The 20,356-nt window shown below is 38.6% G+C and overlaps 1 protein-coding gene across 1 annotated transcript in view; it reads left to right on the forward strand.

Moving 5' to 3' along the window:
* PREP (prolyl endopeptidase) overlaps positions 1-20,356 on the forward strand; it is a 97,585-nt gene that overhangs the window by 56,311 nt on the left and 20,918 nt on the right. Inside the window, exon 10 of the mRNA XM_032682680.1 lies at positions 95-198. Within this exon, the coding sequence (XP_032538571.1) occupies positions 95-198 (104 nt within the window). The remainder of the gene's footprint in view (positions 1-94; positions 199-20,356) is intronic.

Consider the following 20,356-nt stretch of genomic DNA (forward strand, 5'->3'; position numbering starts at 1 on the left):
TCATTCATTACTGCATCACAGTGTGTAAACTGGCATCCTTTTAATGGTGGATATATACTAAATTGATAAACTTGCACTGTATTTTGTATTTTAGGTATTATATATCACTGTGATCTGACCAAAGAGGAACTGGAGCCAAGAGTTTTCCGAGAGGTGACAGTGAAAGGATTTGATCCTTCGGTTTATCAGACAGTTCAGGTAATAAACATGAACCCTGCTGTCTTGCTCTAATCACTTATGCAAGAGTTGAAATTTGTGCTTGGCTGTGAGTGAGAGGGCTTTGATTAGCTCCCAAATTCAGGTCTATGTGCATGCTGAAGGAATCCCACCAAGTCTTGTTAGAGAAACTGAAAGATGCCACTGCAAGTAACCAGGGCAGACTCAGTACTCCCATCATCTTATATTAGGAGGCAATATGTTCTTTAATTTTTTTTTGCATGTTACAGTATTCTTTTCATGTTTATGTATTTCTTCCATCAGGACAACTTGATATGGCTCCCATAGGCAAGTGATAGGACAAGATTTAAAAGGCAGTGGGAAAATAGAGGAAACTTGGAATAGCCCATTGTCTTCCCAGCACTTCCACAGTATTCTGTGGCCCATTGTGGGAAGTGACGACAATAGATAAAACACTTCAGTCTTCACCACTCTTGTATAAAAATAGTGATAGTTTTTGCCACAAGTTCATGCTGTGGATCACTATTAAGACCTCAAGAAGAAACTGAGAAGAAAGAAAGAAATGCATTGATTCATTTTTAACTTGTATCAAATATAAAATCTGCCATAGAACTATGAAAGGTCTTACTAGGACAGAAAGTAGGAAAATATGTAGTGATGTGAACAAAAATCATATTCATTCATGTTATGTAAGACTTTCCCATTCTGTTCACCTTACCAAGGAGTGTCATAGCATTGTGTTCATTAATGCATCAGTGCAGTTAGACATGGAGCAACTCACTTTGGTTATCCTAAGAACAGGATTAGACTCTTTGTTTACAGTGCTGGGAGGACTAGAACAAGGACCAAAAGATGAAAGGAGTTTAAAATACATACATACATATATGTAATTATAATTTCTAATATAAAACTCCATGAAGCAGTTATTATAAAGGTCTAAGAATTTTTAGTGTTATTCAGGAAGAATTTCTTCATGGAAAGGATTGTCAAGCATTGGAACAGGCTGCCCAGGGAGGTGGTAGAGTTCAGCGTTCCTGGGAGTGTTCAAGAAACGACTGGACATGGCACTTAGTGCTATGGTCTAATTGACAAGGTGGTAATCAGTCAAAGTCTGGACTTGATGACCCTGGAGGTCTTTTCCAACCTTAATGATTCTATGATTCTGTGATTCTGTGTTCAAATTATATTTTAATTATTTAGGACAGGGACCCTTCCATTCTATCTGTACGCTACATAGTACCATGGGATCTGAGTCCATGGGATATTGCTTCAGTACTTAATAAATAGTAGGTAAGCACTGCATTAATACTCTATTTTAACTATTTCCCAAGGTTCTAATGATTCATTGGGAATCCAAAAATAAAGAATGAAAAGTCAAACTGTCCTATATAGCATAGTTTCATGACAAACATGCCTGCTGCCTTTTGGGATGGCAGGATTGCATGAATGATTTGTAAAAACATCGAAGGCTCAAATTTCCTAAGTGTTTTTCTACCTTGATAAGACAAAGAGCCCTGGATTTAAAAGTTTGCATAAGTGGAGTTAAAATTACAGACATGAATGATATATGAAGTGTTTCTATGAGATGTGAACATGAAGAGAAATAAGTGAGGGCTTTCCTAGCAAGGTCTAATGTTGTTCAGTAAATTCCTCAGGAATCTAGAGAATAAAGTCTTTGCTGGTAAAGTATTTGGAGTCAACAAAGACTGGCAGATAAATAAGAGGGACAGTGGATTACTCATTCATAATAGCATGTACTGCTTGTTAAATGGTCCCATTATAACAATCTGGATTTCAGTATAGCCAAGTAAGACAACTGTTAGCTGTGGAGGGTTTTATCTCACTTCAGAGTCTGAAATCAGGTAGGTTGTGTCATCTGGACTTCCAGAGCTCCCTTTTCAATCCCTGGAAGGCTATAAGCTGCCTCTGCAGTCATGTAATGAGTAGTGTGGCATAATAATCACAGGAGTGAACTGGCTTGTCCCAGTGATCCAGCATCTGTTTTGAGAGTTTTGCTTTGTACTAGCTGTACTCCTGTTCTGTGAACTGAATTTCCATTATCAGTTTGTCATGGTTTGAGATAGCCCAAATTCCAATTCCCTAGCTCCATCCCCCCTCCCACATCTCAACCCAATGTGAGATGGGTTTTTTTCCAGACAAAACACAACCAGACTCAGAATGGGGAAAGGGAATATATTACAATGACTGTACAAATAAATACTACAATACATTATACACACGACTACAACTATCTCTACCATGACATAAGTATTTACAATGGATCAGATCTCTTCTCCCCTCCAAATAAAAGTCCAGGAGGGAAAGAAGAGACAGATCCCTTCCAGTCTCTCAGGGCAGCAGCTTCTTCAGAGTAACAGTCACTAAGCAGCAGCATCTTCTAAGGCAGCAGGCTCTCTCTCTCTGTTGTTTCTTGTAGCAGCTGATTGCTGGATCTCTGCCAGCACACACGAGGGGGGGGGGTATCCCCCTCGGCCACTCGTCTCTCCAAACGAGTGGTCTTCCGTGGGCTTCGTCACCCCAGACAAGGTCGTTTCACCACGGTCATATCACGAAGCACAGGGGGTCTTCGTGACGGTCTGGTATCTTCAGGAGATTCAAGCTCCTTGCAGGGCCTCTGTGCCCTGTCTCAGGCTGCGAGCTTCTTTGTAGCTTGCAGCAAGGGAGGGCCTCAAGGCCAACCTCCCACACCGTCCTGGCTGAGCTCTCAGGACGTCCGAGCTTCTCAGCTCCTCTCTGCAGTGCATCTTGCACTTCAAGGCTCTTTCAAGTAAGAGTCTATCAACTTCCTCCTTCCAGGAGGTCTCAAAGGAGTTTTGGGGGGTCTGGTATCAGTTCTTACCCCCAAGAACTCTGTAGAACTCAGCTGCTGACTCTCCTTCCCTCAGGTCTCCTTCCAGGAGTCCCTTCTCTGGTGCTGCATGTCTTTGTTGCTTCTTCGGTTCAGTTCTGGCTGCTGCTTTCTCCGGCCACTGCCACGGCCACTGCCCACGATGAAGAAAACATCTCCCGGCATAACTATAGGCACCTAGCCCAGCATTATGCTGTTCCAGGTCCCCACAGGCTCCAGCTGGGGCTGGGGGGCCAAAGCCCCCCCTGTGGGGCTCAGAGCCCCTTCCTCATGGCTCACAACATGGCCACCTTCTTCTCCCCTCAAACTACAACTCTTCTTTTCCGGTCTGGTTGTGATATGTTTACATTTTTTTGCAGGAGCGCTCATTGGACAGAAATTCAAAACTTCCAGGGGTTTCCACCCCTTGGGGTCTACCACTTTTCTTATCCTCTGGGGAAAAACAAAGTCCAAACCACTACACAGTTGAAGTACTTTTGCTGCATTCCTGAAGTGTATCTGATACTTGAGTTTCATCCAGGAGGAATCTGAACTGAATACGCTGAAGCCTCTTTGCTGTGGGAAGGGAGTGTTGAGGAGACTTGCTGTAGAACCATGCTTTTGTTTCGAGCTGAAATGCTACTGTAGGTGCACCAAAGGCTCAGGCAAGTATCTCAGTTTAGAACTGTGGAGACTCCTTTGGAAGTACCTATTATAATTAAGGTGTATAAGACTTAGCTAAATTTAAGGCTTAGAAAGTTAAGAGAAATTACTTTTGTGGAAAACAATGTAAGCTACAGATTACATGGAACAGGTTCAGGAAAATAGAGGGTTCTTCGTGGATAACTGCTATGACCTCATTCCACGTATTGTGACTAAAAAAATTATTCAAAATATACATTTTAAGTAGTAAGTGATCTTTCCACTAAACACAGCTTTGGTAAGGCCCTGATAAAATCCCATGCCCTGGTCAGGACCTTTAAGACAGATATGAAACTTCTAGAGAGAGTTCATAGAAATTTGTTGAAATCATAGAATAGGTTGAAAAAGACCTTTTAAGATCATGGAGTCCAACCGTAAACCTAATATTGCCAACTCCATCACTAAATCGTGCCCCTAAGTGCCACATCTGCATGTCTTTTAAAAGCCTCCAGGGATGGTGACTCAACCAAAATAATTAGGGATCTAGAAAAACAGTCATTATATTGTGATGCTTAGCATATTTAATATCTGCAATTTATAGAAAAAATATTGAAAGGTGGATTCATTATTTTCTATGTAGGATTTTTCATCTGAAGAGTAAGAGTAGAATAGAAGCTTTTTCTTCTATAAGCAAAGGTATAACAGGATCTAGTGCCAAAAGTGGAATTTAAATAAACTTAGCCTGGAAAAAAGTGGAATTACGTAGAACATGAGCAACAGTGTGACAGCATGGCTTGGAGTCTTTGAAAGGAGATTAGATATTTTTCTTAATATCTTATTTTTAATTTCACCTCTGACACATGCACAGGGCAGGTTCTTGAAAAACGTAAAGACAGTAGTATGTGTGCATGAGGTGGCTGTAAACAACCCCATCTGTTTGTCTCTGCATCTCCAGACAGAAATAACAGTGTGGTAGAGGACAGTTTGCTGGAAGTGTTCTTACAGAAAATGTGTTTTTACTGCTTCACTTAAATTCATAAACGGACTTTGCAGGATAACTTCAGGGCATAGTAAGCTGAATAAAAGAAACAAAACTGCATTCTCTTTAGGAAAGAACTTGCTGCAATTGTAATACTGCCATCAAACCCAAAAGTATAATAATGGAACACAAATACCCGTGTAATTAAAAAGGGTATAGAAGATGTTACTGTGAATTAGAAATAATGTATTTTTCTAGTAAATATAATTTTATAAAATAAATGTCCGGAAAAACAAAATCTCATTTTATATTTAAATCAATTACATGCTAAATTAAGGTAAAGTAGAGCAGTAATACAAATAATTCAAGGAGGAAGCATGCCGTTGCTATGGCCTTGTAAACCTTCAGTTTGCAAAGCACTGGCAGAGCTTCAACGCTGGGCTGTAATAGCATGGAAGTCACTATCACTGATTCTGGTTTTCTCCTTACTTACTTCTGCTCAGTTCCAGCTCTAGGGAACTGTGTAGTTACACTGGGATCAGTGCTTCTCAGGCGTACTCTTGGCTTACCAATCATCCAGTTTTACCTTTTACCAACAAATTATCTCGATATGGCAACATCTTGGAAATTAGTTTCTGATAGTTTTCATTCAAATACATGGAGAAATCTCAGCTGAACTGTGAAAAAGACTATTTGTAAGAGCCAGGACTGGGACTGCATGGTCACTGTTGTGGTAACTCAGCCTGTCAGTGCTACACACTTCAGCCAGACTCCAGTCCTCATTTCTGTTTGTGGGGTCCCACTTAGAGCCTTGATGGTGCTTCTGCTTGGAGGAGGGAAGGGGAGATGGAAGCTTTTGAAAGCAGTGTATAAATGGCTATCAGCCTAGATGAAACCCTTGCACAGCCATTCCAAAACCTGGGCAACATTGCAGGGAATTGTGACAAAAACTCAAAATTAAGAATGCAAGAAGTATACTGAGAGTAGGCAAAAACTGATGACTATAGGAGAATGAACAGTGCTGCAGAATTTATTGAATAGTTTTAATTTCTGTCAGAATTACTAAGTAGTAAAGAAAAATGTTGCTGAATCTGTCCTGATCCATGTCCTTAATGAAAGGCAGGTCTCCTGCCAAGGTTCTTCCTTAATTCTCATATACCTGAAGAAATACCTAGTAATACTAGCAATCTTCTTAGCTTTGCTATGTAACATACACGGAACTTTAGTGAGTTGTTGTTCTTTAGCAGTCTTTGCTAAAGAAAACTGAGTCAAGATTTGAACTGAAATTTAAGGTGCCATGTATATGAAACCTGAATTAATGGCAGTTGGAAAATGCCACAATGCCTGTCTTTTGCTCTTTCAAAGATTTATTACACAGATGTTGTACAGTGCAGAGGTGGACCAGTGATAAAGATTACTACACTAAGAAAATTTGTGATAGAGCAACTGCAGTGTTGTACCTAAGTTTAAGATCTTACACTTTGACAGCCCAAAGGAAGAACAAAGTACCCACCTTACCTTGCACTGAAGGGAGAGCTGTTTCAATATACTTGACACATCAGGGTAAGAGCATGCCTGTAAGTTGTTGGCTATATATGACTCCCTGCAAGTACATAGTCTAACTTACTGTGCTGTAGCTTGTACATATGCCCTTACCTTGAAAGACTCTGTGACCTTCATGAAAAAGTCAAACTGTTTAAAATGCTTGCTACACATCAAAAATTTATCCTGGCTACTCTTGTTGAATGATACATTAAGTTGCATTAATAACTTTTCTGCTGCCAAGCACTTCTTGAAATTTGTTTTTGCTTCCCTGCTTACTTCCATCTATCACAATGACAGACTTTTTCAGGAAATAGCCTGGGGTGGGTTTTACAGAAGGAAGAAATACTTCTACAAGGACTTAAAAACAGCACTTGCTCTAAGGTGTTTACTGCATTAATAACTCAACTGTTTTAAATAAAAAACCTTTATTTTATCCTTACAAAGTTGCCAACTAAGTTCTTATATGCCTCTCCATATTAGCACCTCACAGTGACACTTAATCATGAATAAAGAGTCTTCTGGTCTGGCTCACAGCTCACCTACTTCTAGGCTGATATGTAGGCTTATAAGTGTTAAAATTGCAACAACAAAATTGTTGTTTGGCTCCTTTTGCCATTCTTTGAATACCTTCTAATACTGTCCTTAAAATAGTTTGAGATGAACCAAAAATAGATGTTGCTATTGACAGATGCACTTTGGATTAGCTCTTGCAGAAGAAAGATGGAATTTAATAATGCAACTTGCTTTTACAACTTAGTTTGATTTAAAAGCAGCTGCCATTTAGATATTGTTGCAGAAATGAAAGAAGGACAAGTCTTTAAAAGGATATTTCTCATCTTGGGGCTGGGATGAATTTCTTCCGATATTTTTTGCAGGAAGTTTTCTAGGTGAAGTGATTTTCCTTGTTTTCTTGTTCAGTCTTTCATTCCCATCTTCAAACCCTTACAGCACTGATTTCAAGTTATGAGGCATTGATAGGGAAAATTTGTCTATAGTCATTCTCATTCCAAGCGGAACTGTACACTATACAGTTTGGCACAGTGATTATTCTCTGCTTCAGGAAAATACAGTACTGAGAGAAGATGAGTCAGGCTTGTGGTTGATTGGCAGAACTGTGGAAGAAACTTGTGTACAGCACCTGCCCATGCTATTCCTGGATCTTACTGGATCTTATTCCTGGATCTCCAGTGGTGTCATTCCATGAGCATTAGATTCCCTCATTAGTATAAAAAATAACAGAGAGAAGCAGAGGAAAAATATATCATAGAATTAAAGAATGGTTTGAGTTGGAAGGGACTTCAAAGATCACCTAGTTCCAACCCTGCTGCCATGGGCAGAGACATCTTCCACTAGACCAAGTTACTTAAAGCCCCATCCAGCCTGGCCTTGAACAGTTCCAGGGATGGCACATCCACAGCTTCTCTGGGGCAACCTGTTGCAGTACCTCACCACCCTCACAGTAAAGAATTTCTTCCTAATATCTAATTTAAACCTGCCCTCTTTCAGTTTAAAGCCATTTCACCTTGTTCTTTTACAACATGCCCTTGTAAAAGGTACCTCTGCAACTCTCTTACAGACCTTCTTTAGCTACTGGAAGGCCACAATTAGGTCACCCCAGAGCCTTCTCTTCTCCAGGCTGAACAATCCCAGCTCTCTCTGCCTGTCTTCATAGAAGAGGAGCTCCAGCCCTCTGATCATCTTCATGTCTCTCCTCTGGACCCACTGCAAGAGGTCTGTGTCCTGCATGTGGTGGGGGCCCCAGAGCTGAGTGCAGCACTCCAGGTGGGGCGTCACCAGTGGTGACCTGCTGGCCATGCTTCTTTTGATGCAGCCCAGGACACAATTGGCTTTCTGAGCTGTGAGTGCATATTGCTGGGTCATGTTGACCTTCTTTTCAACCAACACCCTCAAGTCTTTCTCCTCAGGGCTGCTCTCAGTTCATTCTCCACCCAGCCCATATTTGTGCTTGATGTTTTCCTGACCTACGTGCAGGACCTTGCACTCGGCCATGTTGAACTTCCTGTCATGGTCCCACTGGGTGGCATCCCTTCCCTCCAGCGCGTCAACTGCACCACACAGCTTGGTGTCATAGGCAAACTTGCTGAGGGTGCACTCAATCCCACTGACTGTGTTGCTGACAAAGATGTTATGCAGCGCCAGCCCAAATGCCAACACCTGAGAAACTCCACTCATCACTGCTCTCCACTTGGACATCAAGCCACTGACCACAACTCTGAATGTGACTATCTATGTGGATAGTCACTGGAAGTTGGAGAAACATTCAGTAGCTTTGAATCTCTCTGTTGAGAGAAAGCACTCTCATACCAGAGAATAAAGGCATGTACTTTTTACATGAATTCTCAGCAGAGACAAATAATTCTCCCCTTTTCTTTGGAAGAGTAAGTTATTTTGGCACCATTTTCATCCCTCTCCTAAGAGTCCATCGCAAGCAAAAAGGGATTGATTTTTGAAGAGTTGGACTTTCTTTCTTCTAACAGTATTTGAGGTTTGAATCCTTCCCTGGTCTCATGGGATGGGAGTGTAGAATCAATACTTGAGGAAAACAAGTTGCATATTGTTATTTGTTTCTAGTTTATTCCTTTTATTTTCTTTGGGATTTCATATTGCAGTAAGGAAGAAAATGAAGAAATATTGGGGGGAGGAAGGAATGTGACAAACACCACAGTTTTAGGGCTCACCACAGTGTAGTAGACACCTGCCCTCTTGCAGGGAGAAAATAAACTTTGAGCCACTTCTTTCAGAGCTCTCAAGAAGAGGGCTGAAGTCTTCAGCTCTGATCTCACCTAGTGTTTTGGCAGTGACTGTGGTTTTGGCACCAAGGCACCGGTCTGGCTCTGGAGGACGTCAACAAAATGATAGTGACAACTGTGACAGCGTTGGCAGTTTGCCTATGTGAATTTAGCATCTTACACCCTTGGCATATGGTTGTTACAAACACCACTTTAATCTGCCATTACCTCTTCTAATTGGAGGTCAGTGAAGAAACACTAACTGAAAATGTAGTGCTCTAGTTTTAAGGCCCCATAGTTCTTGAAAGCCAAGAGATTGTATATTAAATATGTTACGGATTTGCAGCCACAGTACACTCCTTTTTAAGGGTCAATATTGTTAGAATCAAGGAGTTTGTCTAGAAAGAGTATCAAGTAAAAGATTTCTTAAGATGACCTTACATGTCCTTGAACTTTGAAATCCATATGCTGGAGCAGCAGAGTAGCAGTTGTCTCTATAACCATTTAAGTTGATTCTACATCCATATTTGAGCAACTCCATTGAATGCAGTTCAGATATTCCTTAAGTATCTGGAATAGGAACAAGATCTCTCTATTTCAAGTAAGAGGGTGAAGGGATAATCTTTGCATTGCTTTCTTCACCAGTCCAGTTCAAATCCTGGTTTAAGGTCTAAATGTCTGGATTTGCTTTATCCCCTTCTTATATACCACAGGGGATTGATGCACAGTTTAGGAATTTGGGAGCTTTTGTTTAGCAGAATGCACAATGGAAATGTGGTTTGGGATGGAGGAGTACAAAACTGCTTTTAGAAAGAATTAACACAATGCTAGTCCACACAATGTGGAGAGTAATGCTAAAATACTAAAATAATATTCTCTGTTCATTTGGATCATCATATAGACTTTGTGATTCACTAGTTCCAAGCTTTTAATTGTAGATTGTTTATTTTTTCTGCTAAGTGTGCAAGGAATGGGAGAGCTTCTTAAAGTGTAAGATTCTGTAGAACCTTCATGCTCTAGACTTTATAAAAGCATTCGTTTTAAGCCTTTGAGAGAAGCAATTGCTTAGTAGTTTAACTAAAACTCATTATGAAATATTATTCTTGTACCTTGCTCAGTAGAACTCTTGTTTGAACTTGCAGTGATTTGTTTTTCACTTTTCTAGTGAATAGAGATGTTAGTTGATTTACTTAACCCAAACTGCATTCCATGCTCCATTTCCTTGTCAGAATTCCTTAAAACACAAGGCGAAATAGCATGGCCTGAAACAGACCTGTAACCATTGAACATAGTGTAGAGAATCCCTTTTTAAACACAGGAGTTTCAAACGAGAGCTTAAGCAATTGTAGTCGAGCTAAAAGAATTGCCTCCCGTGTCTTAAATAATTGCATTGTTAATTGTAAATAAATAGTTTTGATTTTTACAATAAATTACAAAATATTTTTTTGCCACCAGGAAAATGATTTAAAAACTTGTTCACTCAGACACCTGAAATGAGCATGTGTTGTTGAGCCTTCAGGAATCTCAGTAGGTAGATTCTTTGCCAATATAGAGATACTAAAATGATAATGTTGTTGTAGTGAAAATGTTTGGGTTTTGTCCTTTTTCTGAATAAGTCAGTGAAGATTTTCTTCCCTTCTATTTTTGCTCCAGCTTTCATATTCACTCCTGTGATTGAACGCACCTCCAATAATTAAGCATGAACACATTACTGTTTTAATTAACTTTCTTACTCACAAGATAAATAAAAATTCTATTTATTGTTTCTCAGTAGGAATCTACTTTCAGCTTTTCTTCTCTCATTTGTATAGGCTTATCAGTGTTATTTCTCAAAGGTAGTGAGTATTATTAACTTCATTCTATAGGAGCAGAAGCATTCAGAATGAAATTTGTCCGTGGCTGCACACTGATGAGGTGTTGCACAGGGGATATTCTTTGCTGTTCTGATGGCACTGGTTTGCTAATCCTCAGAGTTGAGTCTTCAGATGTGGTTTGAAAACTTAATCAAGACAGTTATTAAAATCTTATACAAATGGCAGTTCATACAACTTCAGCATCGATAAAAAGCCACCATCTTGATATTGCTAATAGTAATAAATGCTGACAAAACACTGTCTTTTGATCACTATGGTGTTTGTGTGTCTTGTGTAGTGCAGATTGAATGGCCAATACCATCACTGGTGGAGGATCAAACATACAGAATGCTTCTACAGAAAAACTGCTCTGATGCTTCTTTGTGGCTGTTTAATTCTTGTTCAGACTAAGTAGTCATAAAAATGGGAAATTTTGGCAGACTAAGGACTGCCTGCATTGTCCTCTGCTGAAAGTAAGAAGTGGTAGCTGCCCATTTTCTTTTCTTGATCACTTTTTTGAGACTAAATATCAAATTTTGGCATGCCAGCATTGTTCAGAATGAGAGTGCTCCTTTTCAGTGTGGGAATTTTTGTATCCGTTTGCCTACCCGTAACTTTGCCTCATGGAACCTGGCCAGGGGGTTCTTAAATTGTGCTGATAATGCTTCATTGAGGACAGATTGCTCTGGGACAAAAATTGTTGGTTTTATTCACACAGCTGGCAAAAGATCATTAGGTGATTGCAGTTGTCGGTCATCACTAGTGTGGGCCAGCATTTGAGCCACTGATCTAAGCAGGGAGACACATTGAATTCCTTTACCAGGTCACCAAGTTAACCACTTTTCTGGTTGTATTTTTCGGTACTGTGCTAGCAGTGTCATGTAAGTCTATTTAATAGTCATTGAGTTTCTGAAGAAGGGAATTTACATTTAGTAAGAGTTAATTACACAGGTATGTATCTGTCTCTGCCAGAGAATGGTTTTTAAATTCAAACAGATTTCCAGAACAATAGTAATTATATTCATTTATTTCTTAGTGAAGCTTATATTACTTGAGAATAAAATATTGTGCACTCTGTTAACAAGTATTTACCCATCTGTAATATATATGGGCAAGTTTTAAAAATATTTTCTTTCATTTTAACATGTAAATGTTTAATATATAAATATTTAAACCATTTTCTGAAATTTAACTAATACCCATTCGTAATGCGAGTGGTGAATTTTTGAATGTATCTCTGTTCTCACCAGCTGCTCCTGTAGATTTTACTACATATGTAAACTCCCTGGATGGCCTTCATGTTCCTCGAATAGTCGTGGTTTTGTGAAAGGCAAAAGGCAGTGAGAATGGAGGCACTTGTTCTCTTTCAGAGTCTGTCTTCTCCATTTCTGGTTTTGAAGCTTCTCTTCTTGATATCATATAAAACCTTTATAAAAACGATCTCAAAGCTCAATTGGAGCATGCTGATCTGTCCTGGGCATTGTGACAGGCCACTTCTGCCTGTACCATTCATGACTGGTTCTTTGTCTGCCTTATTCTTAAAAGCCTTCAGACTCCCTAGGCAATCTGTCCCAGGTTCTCACTGAATTTACTGTTAAAAAGCTTTTGGAGGGAGCAGGGTATATGCCACAAGGTCTCACCTAAACTCCCTCGTTGCAGCTGAAATGCATTGTTTTGTGTCCCTCACTGACGTGGAAGACAAGTAGTTCTCTTCTAGTTACAGCAAGCTTCTGCATATTTAGAGACTGTCACCATGTGTCCCTCAATTAGTCCTTTAGACTAATACCAAACCAAACAAAAGAAAAATCTGCACTCTGTTGGGTTTTTCTAGTGGATTCTACTAACTGGGCCTCCTGTCACGCTTCTTTCTCCTCCCTGGAATCTGTTTAGATGCTCATACACACATACGGTGTGCCATGGTTTCGACTAAACACAACATTCTGTCTGAGGCTTTGCAAATGTTGAATGAAGCAGAAGGGGTTATTTCATATGTCTTGTGGCTGAGACTGCTTTGTATGTCCCCATGTAGAGTTTGCCTTTTCTCTAACGATTCACTGTTTGTTGAAGTTCAGTTTGGCATGCACTGCAATTCCAAAATACTTTTCTAAATTACTTTTTAGTCAGTTGTTTGCTATCATGTATGTGATTGCACCTGTCAGAGTACAGTATGTTACATTTCTGGCCTTGCTGGATTGAGTTTTACTTTTTCAGGTAGTTTTGTCTTCTGTTTGTTACTCTTTCAAAAAAGCACTCCCTCTTTTCTGCAGTGTCTCAATGTTTCCTGTTAGCAATTAAGCTTCACCACAGCTCCATACTCCATTTCAATACTTTACAGTGGATGCATCTCTCGTTCTGAATGGTGTCCCTGTAGGCTACCAGGGGACTGGATGCTTTCAGAATAGACATGGCTCTGGCAGAGCTGGGAGGTTTGTGTTTCAGAGCTCCAAGCCTCCAAACACACACAAGTTGATAACTGTTTTATGCAGTTATTTATTATGCTTTGCATACAACTGTTACAAAGAGGTTTAAGATAGTAGAGCAGCCTACAGAAAACTAATTAGAAAGTTGTTGCTCCTTTATTTACTTGCATTATTGCAGCTCTTTGGAGTCTTAGTTGCAGACCACATTCAACAGTGTGCTGGATGGCATAGAAATGAAGACCATCACAAGGCTCTTCAACCACAGCTTGAAGCAGAACAGAGAGATATATTATGTTTGGAAGATTAATAAAGATTGTTATGCATTAACTACATAAAGGAGATAAAAACAAATTAGAATTGCTAATATTTAAAGCTAATTAAAAATGCAGATAAACTCCTGAGATATCTATATCTCAGAGATATTCTGAGATATAATTATACTCGTAATCACTGCAGCCCAATAAAATTATACTTACTGTCTTCACCCAGGGTCAAAACTACTTGGTGGATTAGGATTTCTGTTGTTGTTAATTAACATTCATCATCATGGGGGAAAACAGAGGAATAGAGTTGAGAGTGGAAAACAGCCATTTCAAATGTCGGTGAGATTTTACATAGTCATATGTAAGATGAGAACCTCTGCAAAGTAAATGAATCTGTGTGGCCACTCCTGGGAGCAGACTCTGCTGTTAAGAGGGAAAAAGGGAAGCAAATTGTAGCATATTTTATAACCTTAAGTTATGACTCTTGCATTCAGTGTGAACATGATTACCGTAGAAAAGGATACATATTAACCAAGATGATCATATAATAGTTATGAGCAGTTCAGTTTGTACTGAGAAAATAATTTTAATAAATAGTAAGGAGGAGGTTTTGGAGAACCTCTCCTACCAGTTTTCTATGGCACAACCTGTGGGTTGTTTTTCTTAATTGGCATTCACTGCTGAAGAGAGAGGACAAGTTAAATGCAAAGTGCTTTGATAAGTATCCAGAGATGCAGTTGTAGACTTGTGTAAATGGAACATATGTGAGTGGGATTGTTCAGGAGACCTCTCTGTTCATCCTCAGTATAAGAACTGAAGTAGTAAAAACTTAGAAATCACAAAATTTTGGAGCATTCAGAAAGAACGTTTTTTCAAAGGAAAAGAAAGGAAGATAGCATTTCACTTTCTACTCAGAAACAGTTCAGTCACTAATTATGTGAGCTTTTTTCTCTTGGCTTTTTTCTGCTTATGATGCAGCACAAATTCATCAGTGTGCAGTTTTATTAAGGGTAATCTAGTTTACATCTTCATTTAGCTGTTGATTTGATTTTATCAACACTGCTCAGAAGTACTGATAGAATATTATCTTTCCTTAGATTAATAATTTCTGCTCTGTCCTTGAGACATCTCCCAGGAGATTTATGGGACAAGGGAAGCCTCTAAGAACTATCATTGTTATTCACAGTAACTAGTTTTTCAACTGTGTAGATGAATGATATAAAGAAATAGATGATTTCCTTAATTCTGGCTTCCGTTCTCACAGACAGAGAAAAATTGATACATAAGTTCTCCTTGACAACTCCCTGAACTGCTTGCTTTTCAGCCTATTTGTCAATTATTTTTGAAAGTAATAGTGCACAGTTATCCCTGCTAACAGCTAAAAATAGACAAGATGCAGAAAAGCTTCAAAGTGTAATTGTAGAATTCCTGAAATCAGGAAATCTTTTATCAACAATAACATCCGTGACATTTTCTTTCTGCTTACTGGTGGGTTTTGAACTGTTAGCACTCACTCGAGTTGATTTGACATCATTAGATACTTGATCTTATTAGTAGTTGATTATTAGTTGTGGATTTCCTTATGTATGAAACAAGTTTGTTGAATTTTGCTGTCTTGTTCACATTTTGCCCAAGAAAGGATTGCTGCAAACTGTCCTTAGCTTAAAAAAAACCAAAAAAATTCCTTTTTTGTTACTTGTTTATCTCTACCCTGTTCTAACAGTATTACAAGGGTGCATCAGCACGTTCCTTGGTGTTTCTGTTATGAATTATCTTCGAAGTTTTTGTTTTGGCATCTGTCTGAAAATTACACCAGCAATTGAACTTTTTGCTGGCTTGCTTTATACTGGATTTGGTTTAATTTTTTTCCCGAAGTATTGTTACAACAGTGAATGAAAATACATCCGTATAATTCTCTTCTGCTTCTTGCTACTCACTGAGTGATTTTTCCTTCATTGTACAAATGAGTACTGCAAATCTGGAAACAATAATACTGTCTCCAAGGCAAGGAGGTGGTCACCAAGACAGAACTGTTGAAATCAATAGCATCTGATCCTTAGAATTACTTTTTCCAAGATAGCACCACAGATATTTTCAGGCTTTAGTTTTTCCTTGAGCATTCTCAAGGGCTTTTTTCCCTTTGCTACCATTTTGGGGTTTTTTTAATCATGTAGGGGCACAAATGGGTAACTTTAAATTCAGGCTTAAGTTTTAGAAAGTAAATTTATGTAGCTATAAATTGAGCAAGAAAACACATATGGAAGTGCTTCACAATACTTATATTGACCTGTTTATGTCAGTAAGTACTTCAGAAAAAATCTGCACAGGATAAGTGATTTGGAACTGATTTTGAAACATGCACTACCCAGTGCGGATGATCTCTGTTTCTTCTCAAACCAAAAAGCGGGAACAAAGAGTATCAACTATTTTTTCATTATTATACTAGCCACATGCAGAATTTTTGTAGGTGTTTAGTGATTTATAGCACCTCTGATTTTGGGTAACCAACTTGACATCTATAAACATGATTCTCTAAGGAAGAGAGCGTAGAGCCCTCTGAAATTGCCTGGCTGTTGAAAGTCACAAACAAAACTTCTTGGCAATATAAGGGGAATACATTGGTCTTCTTGGGGCTTTTCACAGAAGCTGGGTACTTGACATCACCAGTGTCAAAACTGAGTTTTATCTGTGCAGGAATTTTTGAATACAGGTTTACACCTGATATTTGAGCACCCTGAACTCTGTAGATGCCTCTGTGTTAGGGAGAAAATCCAACAGTGGTTGTGTCGTCTTTCTGAAGCTCGTGAACACTCAAAAGAGGGGCCTTGTGGAGATAACCAAGCAAGTTTTGAGCAAGATGGGGTCAGAAACAGAAAAGCTGAATTAGCTAATTACTGTTTGAGTGAATGTGTCTCTTTCTCAGCACATTGGATTACATGTGTGCCCCTACCACAGCGTAAAACTATAAATAAGAATAGTTATTGTGCAGTAGTTTGGAGAAGGTAAGTTCTCCCCCTTGCTCTACCTCATGTAAGTTACCTCTACATTTTTATTCTTACAGTGTTTCTCATTACAACTTGAACTGATTTCCAGCATGGTAAAAATAAGTAGTGTTTACTTTCTAATGCTTACATACTGTTACAGTGAGTTGTCTGTCTCCTGTCAGGGCAGTTTACTCAATGAAGTAAAGCTTGATTTAAGTACAGAAATTGGACTAGCCAACAGCTGTTATTTATGTTTTTATTCAAAAAGGTGTGCTACTTCCATCAAGACATCCCTTTGTTTTTCTCATGCTATACTACTTCATAGTACTAGATTTCTTGAATGCATAAGCACAGAGGTAATTCAGAAAATAGGCTGTAACTTACAAAGGCTCCTGGGATGTTTTTCTGTTCAACATGACTACAATGTACATTTTAATGAAAAGGTAAATATTATCTGTCTGGTATCTGCCCGTATCTGCACTGTACAGCAAGTCATCTTCAAGGCAAATTGATGAAAGACAAGGAATAACTGTGTGGCAGATGCTAATTTTTCTACTTCAGGAAGCTTGGAGATCCCACTGAAAGGATAAACATTTAGAAAAGAGGCAAGAAGTCTTTCAAGTGAATGAGTTAGATACCTCCCTGCAATCAATTGCGTCTCAGCAGCTGAACTTATTAGCAAGGCATTTCTTCTAAAAGACCATCTCCTGGCACTTTGCTCTGTCATCATGAGTCTGCTTTTTGTGCTAGTGGGTAGGTGGTGAAACAATTTCTTCTAAAAGGTTCCTTGATTATTTTCACAATGCCTTTGCAAACGTCTGTAGGGGGTGTTCTTCTTTCTGAGTTTTACCTGCATGAATTTTTACTGTGCTGAGTTACCTTGGCCCATGTCCAGCTCTGTGTTAAGCAAGGTTTGCAACCCACACAGAATTGCTTTGAAGCTAATTTAATAGGCTTTAGGATTGATGAGGATTCCCCTCTGAAGAAGGGAAGCCACAGATCCTGTGGATTTGCTCTGTAATGGTAATAGTTCTCTATTATTCTCCTGACTTCTGATTCTTGCTGTATATAGGAATACAAAAACCAAAGAGTGATGAGAAGTCTTCATCTCTCACTTAATGAAGGAAATGCTTTGGGTGAAACTGGATGCTTGAAATGCAGTTCCAAGGAGTAAAAACTGAAGTAGGCATTCCCTATAGTTGGCTGCTCAGCACAGCCGTGCCTGTGGCTGCTGAGACTGAACAGGGTGTTTTGCTTCCCCAGCACTGTCTGTGACCTTGTGGTGGCCGCGGCAGTGTGGGGGCAACCACACTTATCTAGAAGCAGAAAACAGTTGCTACATTTCACCAGGACTGCTAAATCCTGTGTTTGTTTCACATGAAAAGAAGTTCTCTCAGGAAAAGTATATAGGGAACTTTGGAACAAAACTAATTTTAAAGGCATTGTTGTGCTGTTATTAAACCTAAATTATTGAACAAGCGTTTTTAATAAGGAGTATTCAGGCTTGATTTATATGCCTTTTTAGTTGCTCTTTGTATAATTCTTTGGGATTTTACACAATGAATGTCAATCTAATGACAAGTGTAACTCTTACCTGGTTTTGATCAAGCACACAAAGACGTGGAAAGAATTGCTATTTCTGATATGTAATATCTAATCTTGAAAGAGAGTTTAGGAGAGACATTATTAGAATCACTACTGGCTTTCTAAGAATAATTAGCCAGCTGTGGCTTAGGGGATGTTTTCGAGTCCCAGAAATCAAAGTTTCTTTTCATGTGTAAATTTCATGTTTTATCTGCAGGAAATAATCCTTTCTGAAAAGCCAAACTAGCACTTTTTAACTGGATTTTAATTCTCTGCCATTAATGAGCAAGTCAGAAAAATGATAAAATGTTTCTAAACATTCAGATATTATTCACAGTTTAAAAATATATGCATTAGACCCATATGGATAATATTATCTTGAATTTGTGTTTTACAACAGTATTTCAAAACCTGTGTTGAATCTTACCTTAAAAGGTTAATTTTAAATGTGTGCAATTTTGGAGTTGGTTTTTGCATAGAAGGATTTTAGATTTTGTAAAAGCAAGATGATTTCAGGTGTACATTCAGTTTTCTTCACCAAACAACTATAATTACATCCTTTAATCTGGCCATTATATAAACAGAGAAAATATTTCTGAAAGCGAGAAAAAGTGAAACTAAATACTCACAATTTGCTGAGTTTTTTAAAAATGGAAGTTTCTGTTCAATGTCAGAAGTCTTAGGTATTTTTAATTATGTGACACAATATGAGTATTCAGGCAGATTAGGTTTGTTTATCTGTTGTGATGATTGTGTCATTTCATTTAATATTCATAGATACTGGTTTCATATTTACTCACAAAAGAAGTGCATAATGGATGATTGCCAAAATTATTTTTAGTTCTGTGTGTAAGTATAAATGTCTGTCTGTATTATCTCTATAGAAAAATGAAAGAAAAACTTTGTCTTCAACCTCTTACTTCAAAATTCTCTTAGCTTTTTTAAAATACTTAGTTTTGACTCCTTGTGACCTGAGATGGAGAGGATGCTTCTTTGTCACTGCGAAGGCAGAGGTGGATAAACACAGTCTTTCTGAATTTGGGTGTCTGTCTACAATGCCAGCTGATTGTTCCTATCTTCCTTAAGTAAAGATTCACCTAACATAAATACTGCACATTTAAGACAAATAATAATTAGGAGGATGAAGACCTTTCCAGGAATGAATGTATAGAACCTTTTAATCCTGTTTAACTCCTAAGTAAATATACAAGCCCAATCACACAGCCATTAACTGTATTTACGTGTAAAATTTACTCTGTAAACTGTCTTGGAGGTAAACTTCCATTGACTTTTTTAGTCCATGAAAATGGAATGTAAATTGCTTTCAAATGCTAAGTTTAAAAAACAAAATAACACACCACTCTATAAATATATACCTATGCATGAAGGAAGAATGACTGAGATTCGTTTTTGTGTGGCTTATATAGCTTAATCTTCATGTAGTTTGTAGTAATGACTAACTGTGCAAACAGTGTTGCTTTCTGCCTGAGTCGCAATAAGTACACTAGAGGCTGTAAATTTATGCCTCAGGTTCCAGCATCTTAATTGAAAGTGACTCTTTCTGGCACTGAGACCCCTCTGACATGTGACAGATAGGGACTTCAGTGTGAGACAAAGTGAGCTACAACTATTTCGGGGCTGTTGTACTGCTCCAGCTCCTAGAATAGCACCAAGGGTTGGATGCAGCAGGAGTGCCCTGTCAACCACACAGCATTGCTGGTGCATTCCTAAAGGCTGAAGATACTTATTTTTGGCATCTCCCCCCTTGAATGGTGAGTTCCAGCATTCATAATAATGTTTCTGAAGTGTTTTCTCCTTCCTTTTCCCTCCAAAATCACTTTGCTAACTTGTCCTCTTATATATGCTGACTATAGTGACATGAGTCCTTATTTGAAAATATATGAGCAAGAAGTAATATAATGTGACTGGCACAAGTGGATCACTCCTACTTGTGATAAAACAGAAAACAGGAGTACCCTTTCATGAACATTTACCACTGTAAAAGCTGAGGGGTTCTAAAATTAGGCTGAAACACCATCTTGGGAAATTCTTCTTTTTAGGGCTTGCCCTTGTGGTTTACCTTAATCTTTGAGATAGAAACACATCCATTTGGTTTACCTTAATCTTTGAGATAGAAGCACATCCATTTATCAGTTATGTGAATAAACCATTGGACTTGCTTCAAAAATAACACCTAATTTAAAGATGAGATTGAATCAGTTGCTGAAAATAGTCTATTTGGAGAAGCTTAAATAGCTTCACGTATCTTAGTGTCTCCCTGAATTGATTTCCATCGCACTTTCATGTATTC

This window comes from Chiroxiphia lanceolata, chromosome 3, assembly GCF_009829145.1.
Source record: "Chiroxiphia lanceolata isolate bChiLan1 chromosome 3, bChiLan1.pri, whole genome shotgun sequence".
In the NCBI taxonomy this organism is placed as follows: domain Eukaryota; kingdom Metazoa; phylum Chordata; class Aves; order Passeriformes; family Pipridae; genus Chiroxiphia; species Chiroxiphia lanceolata.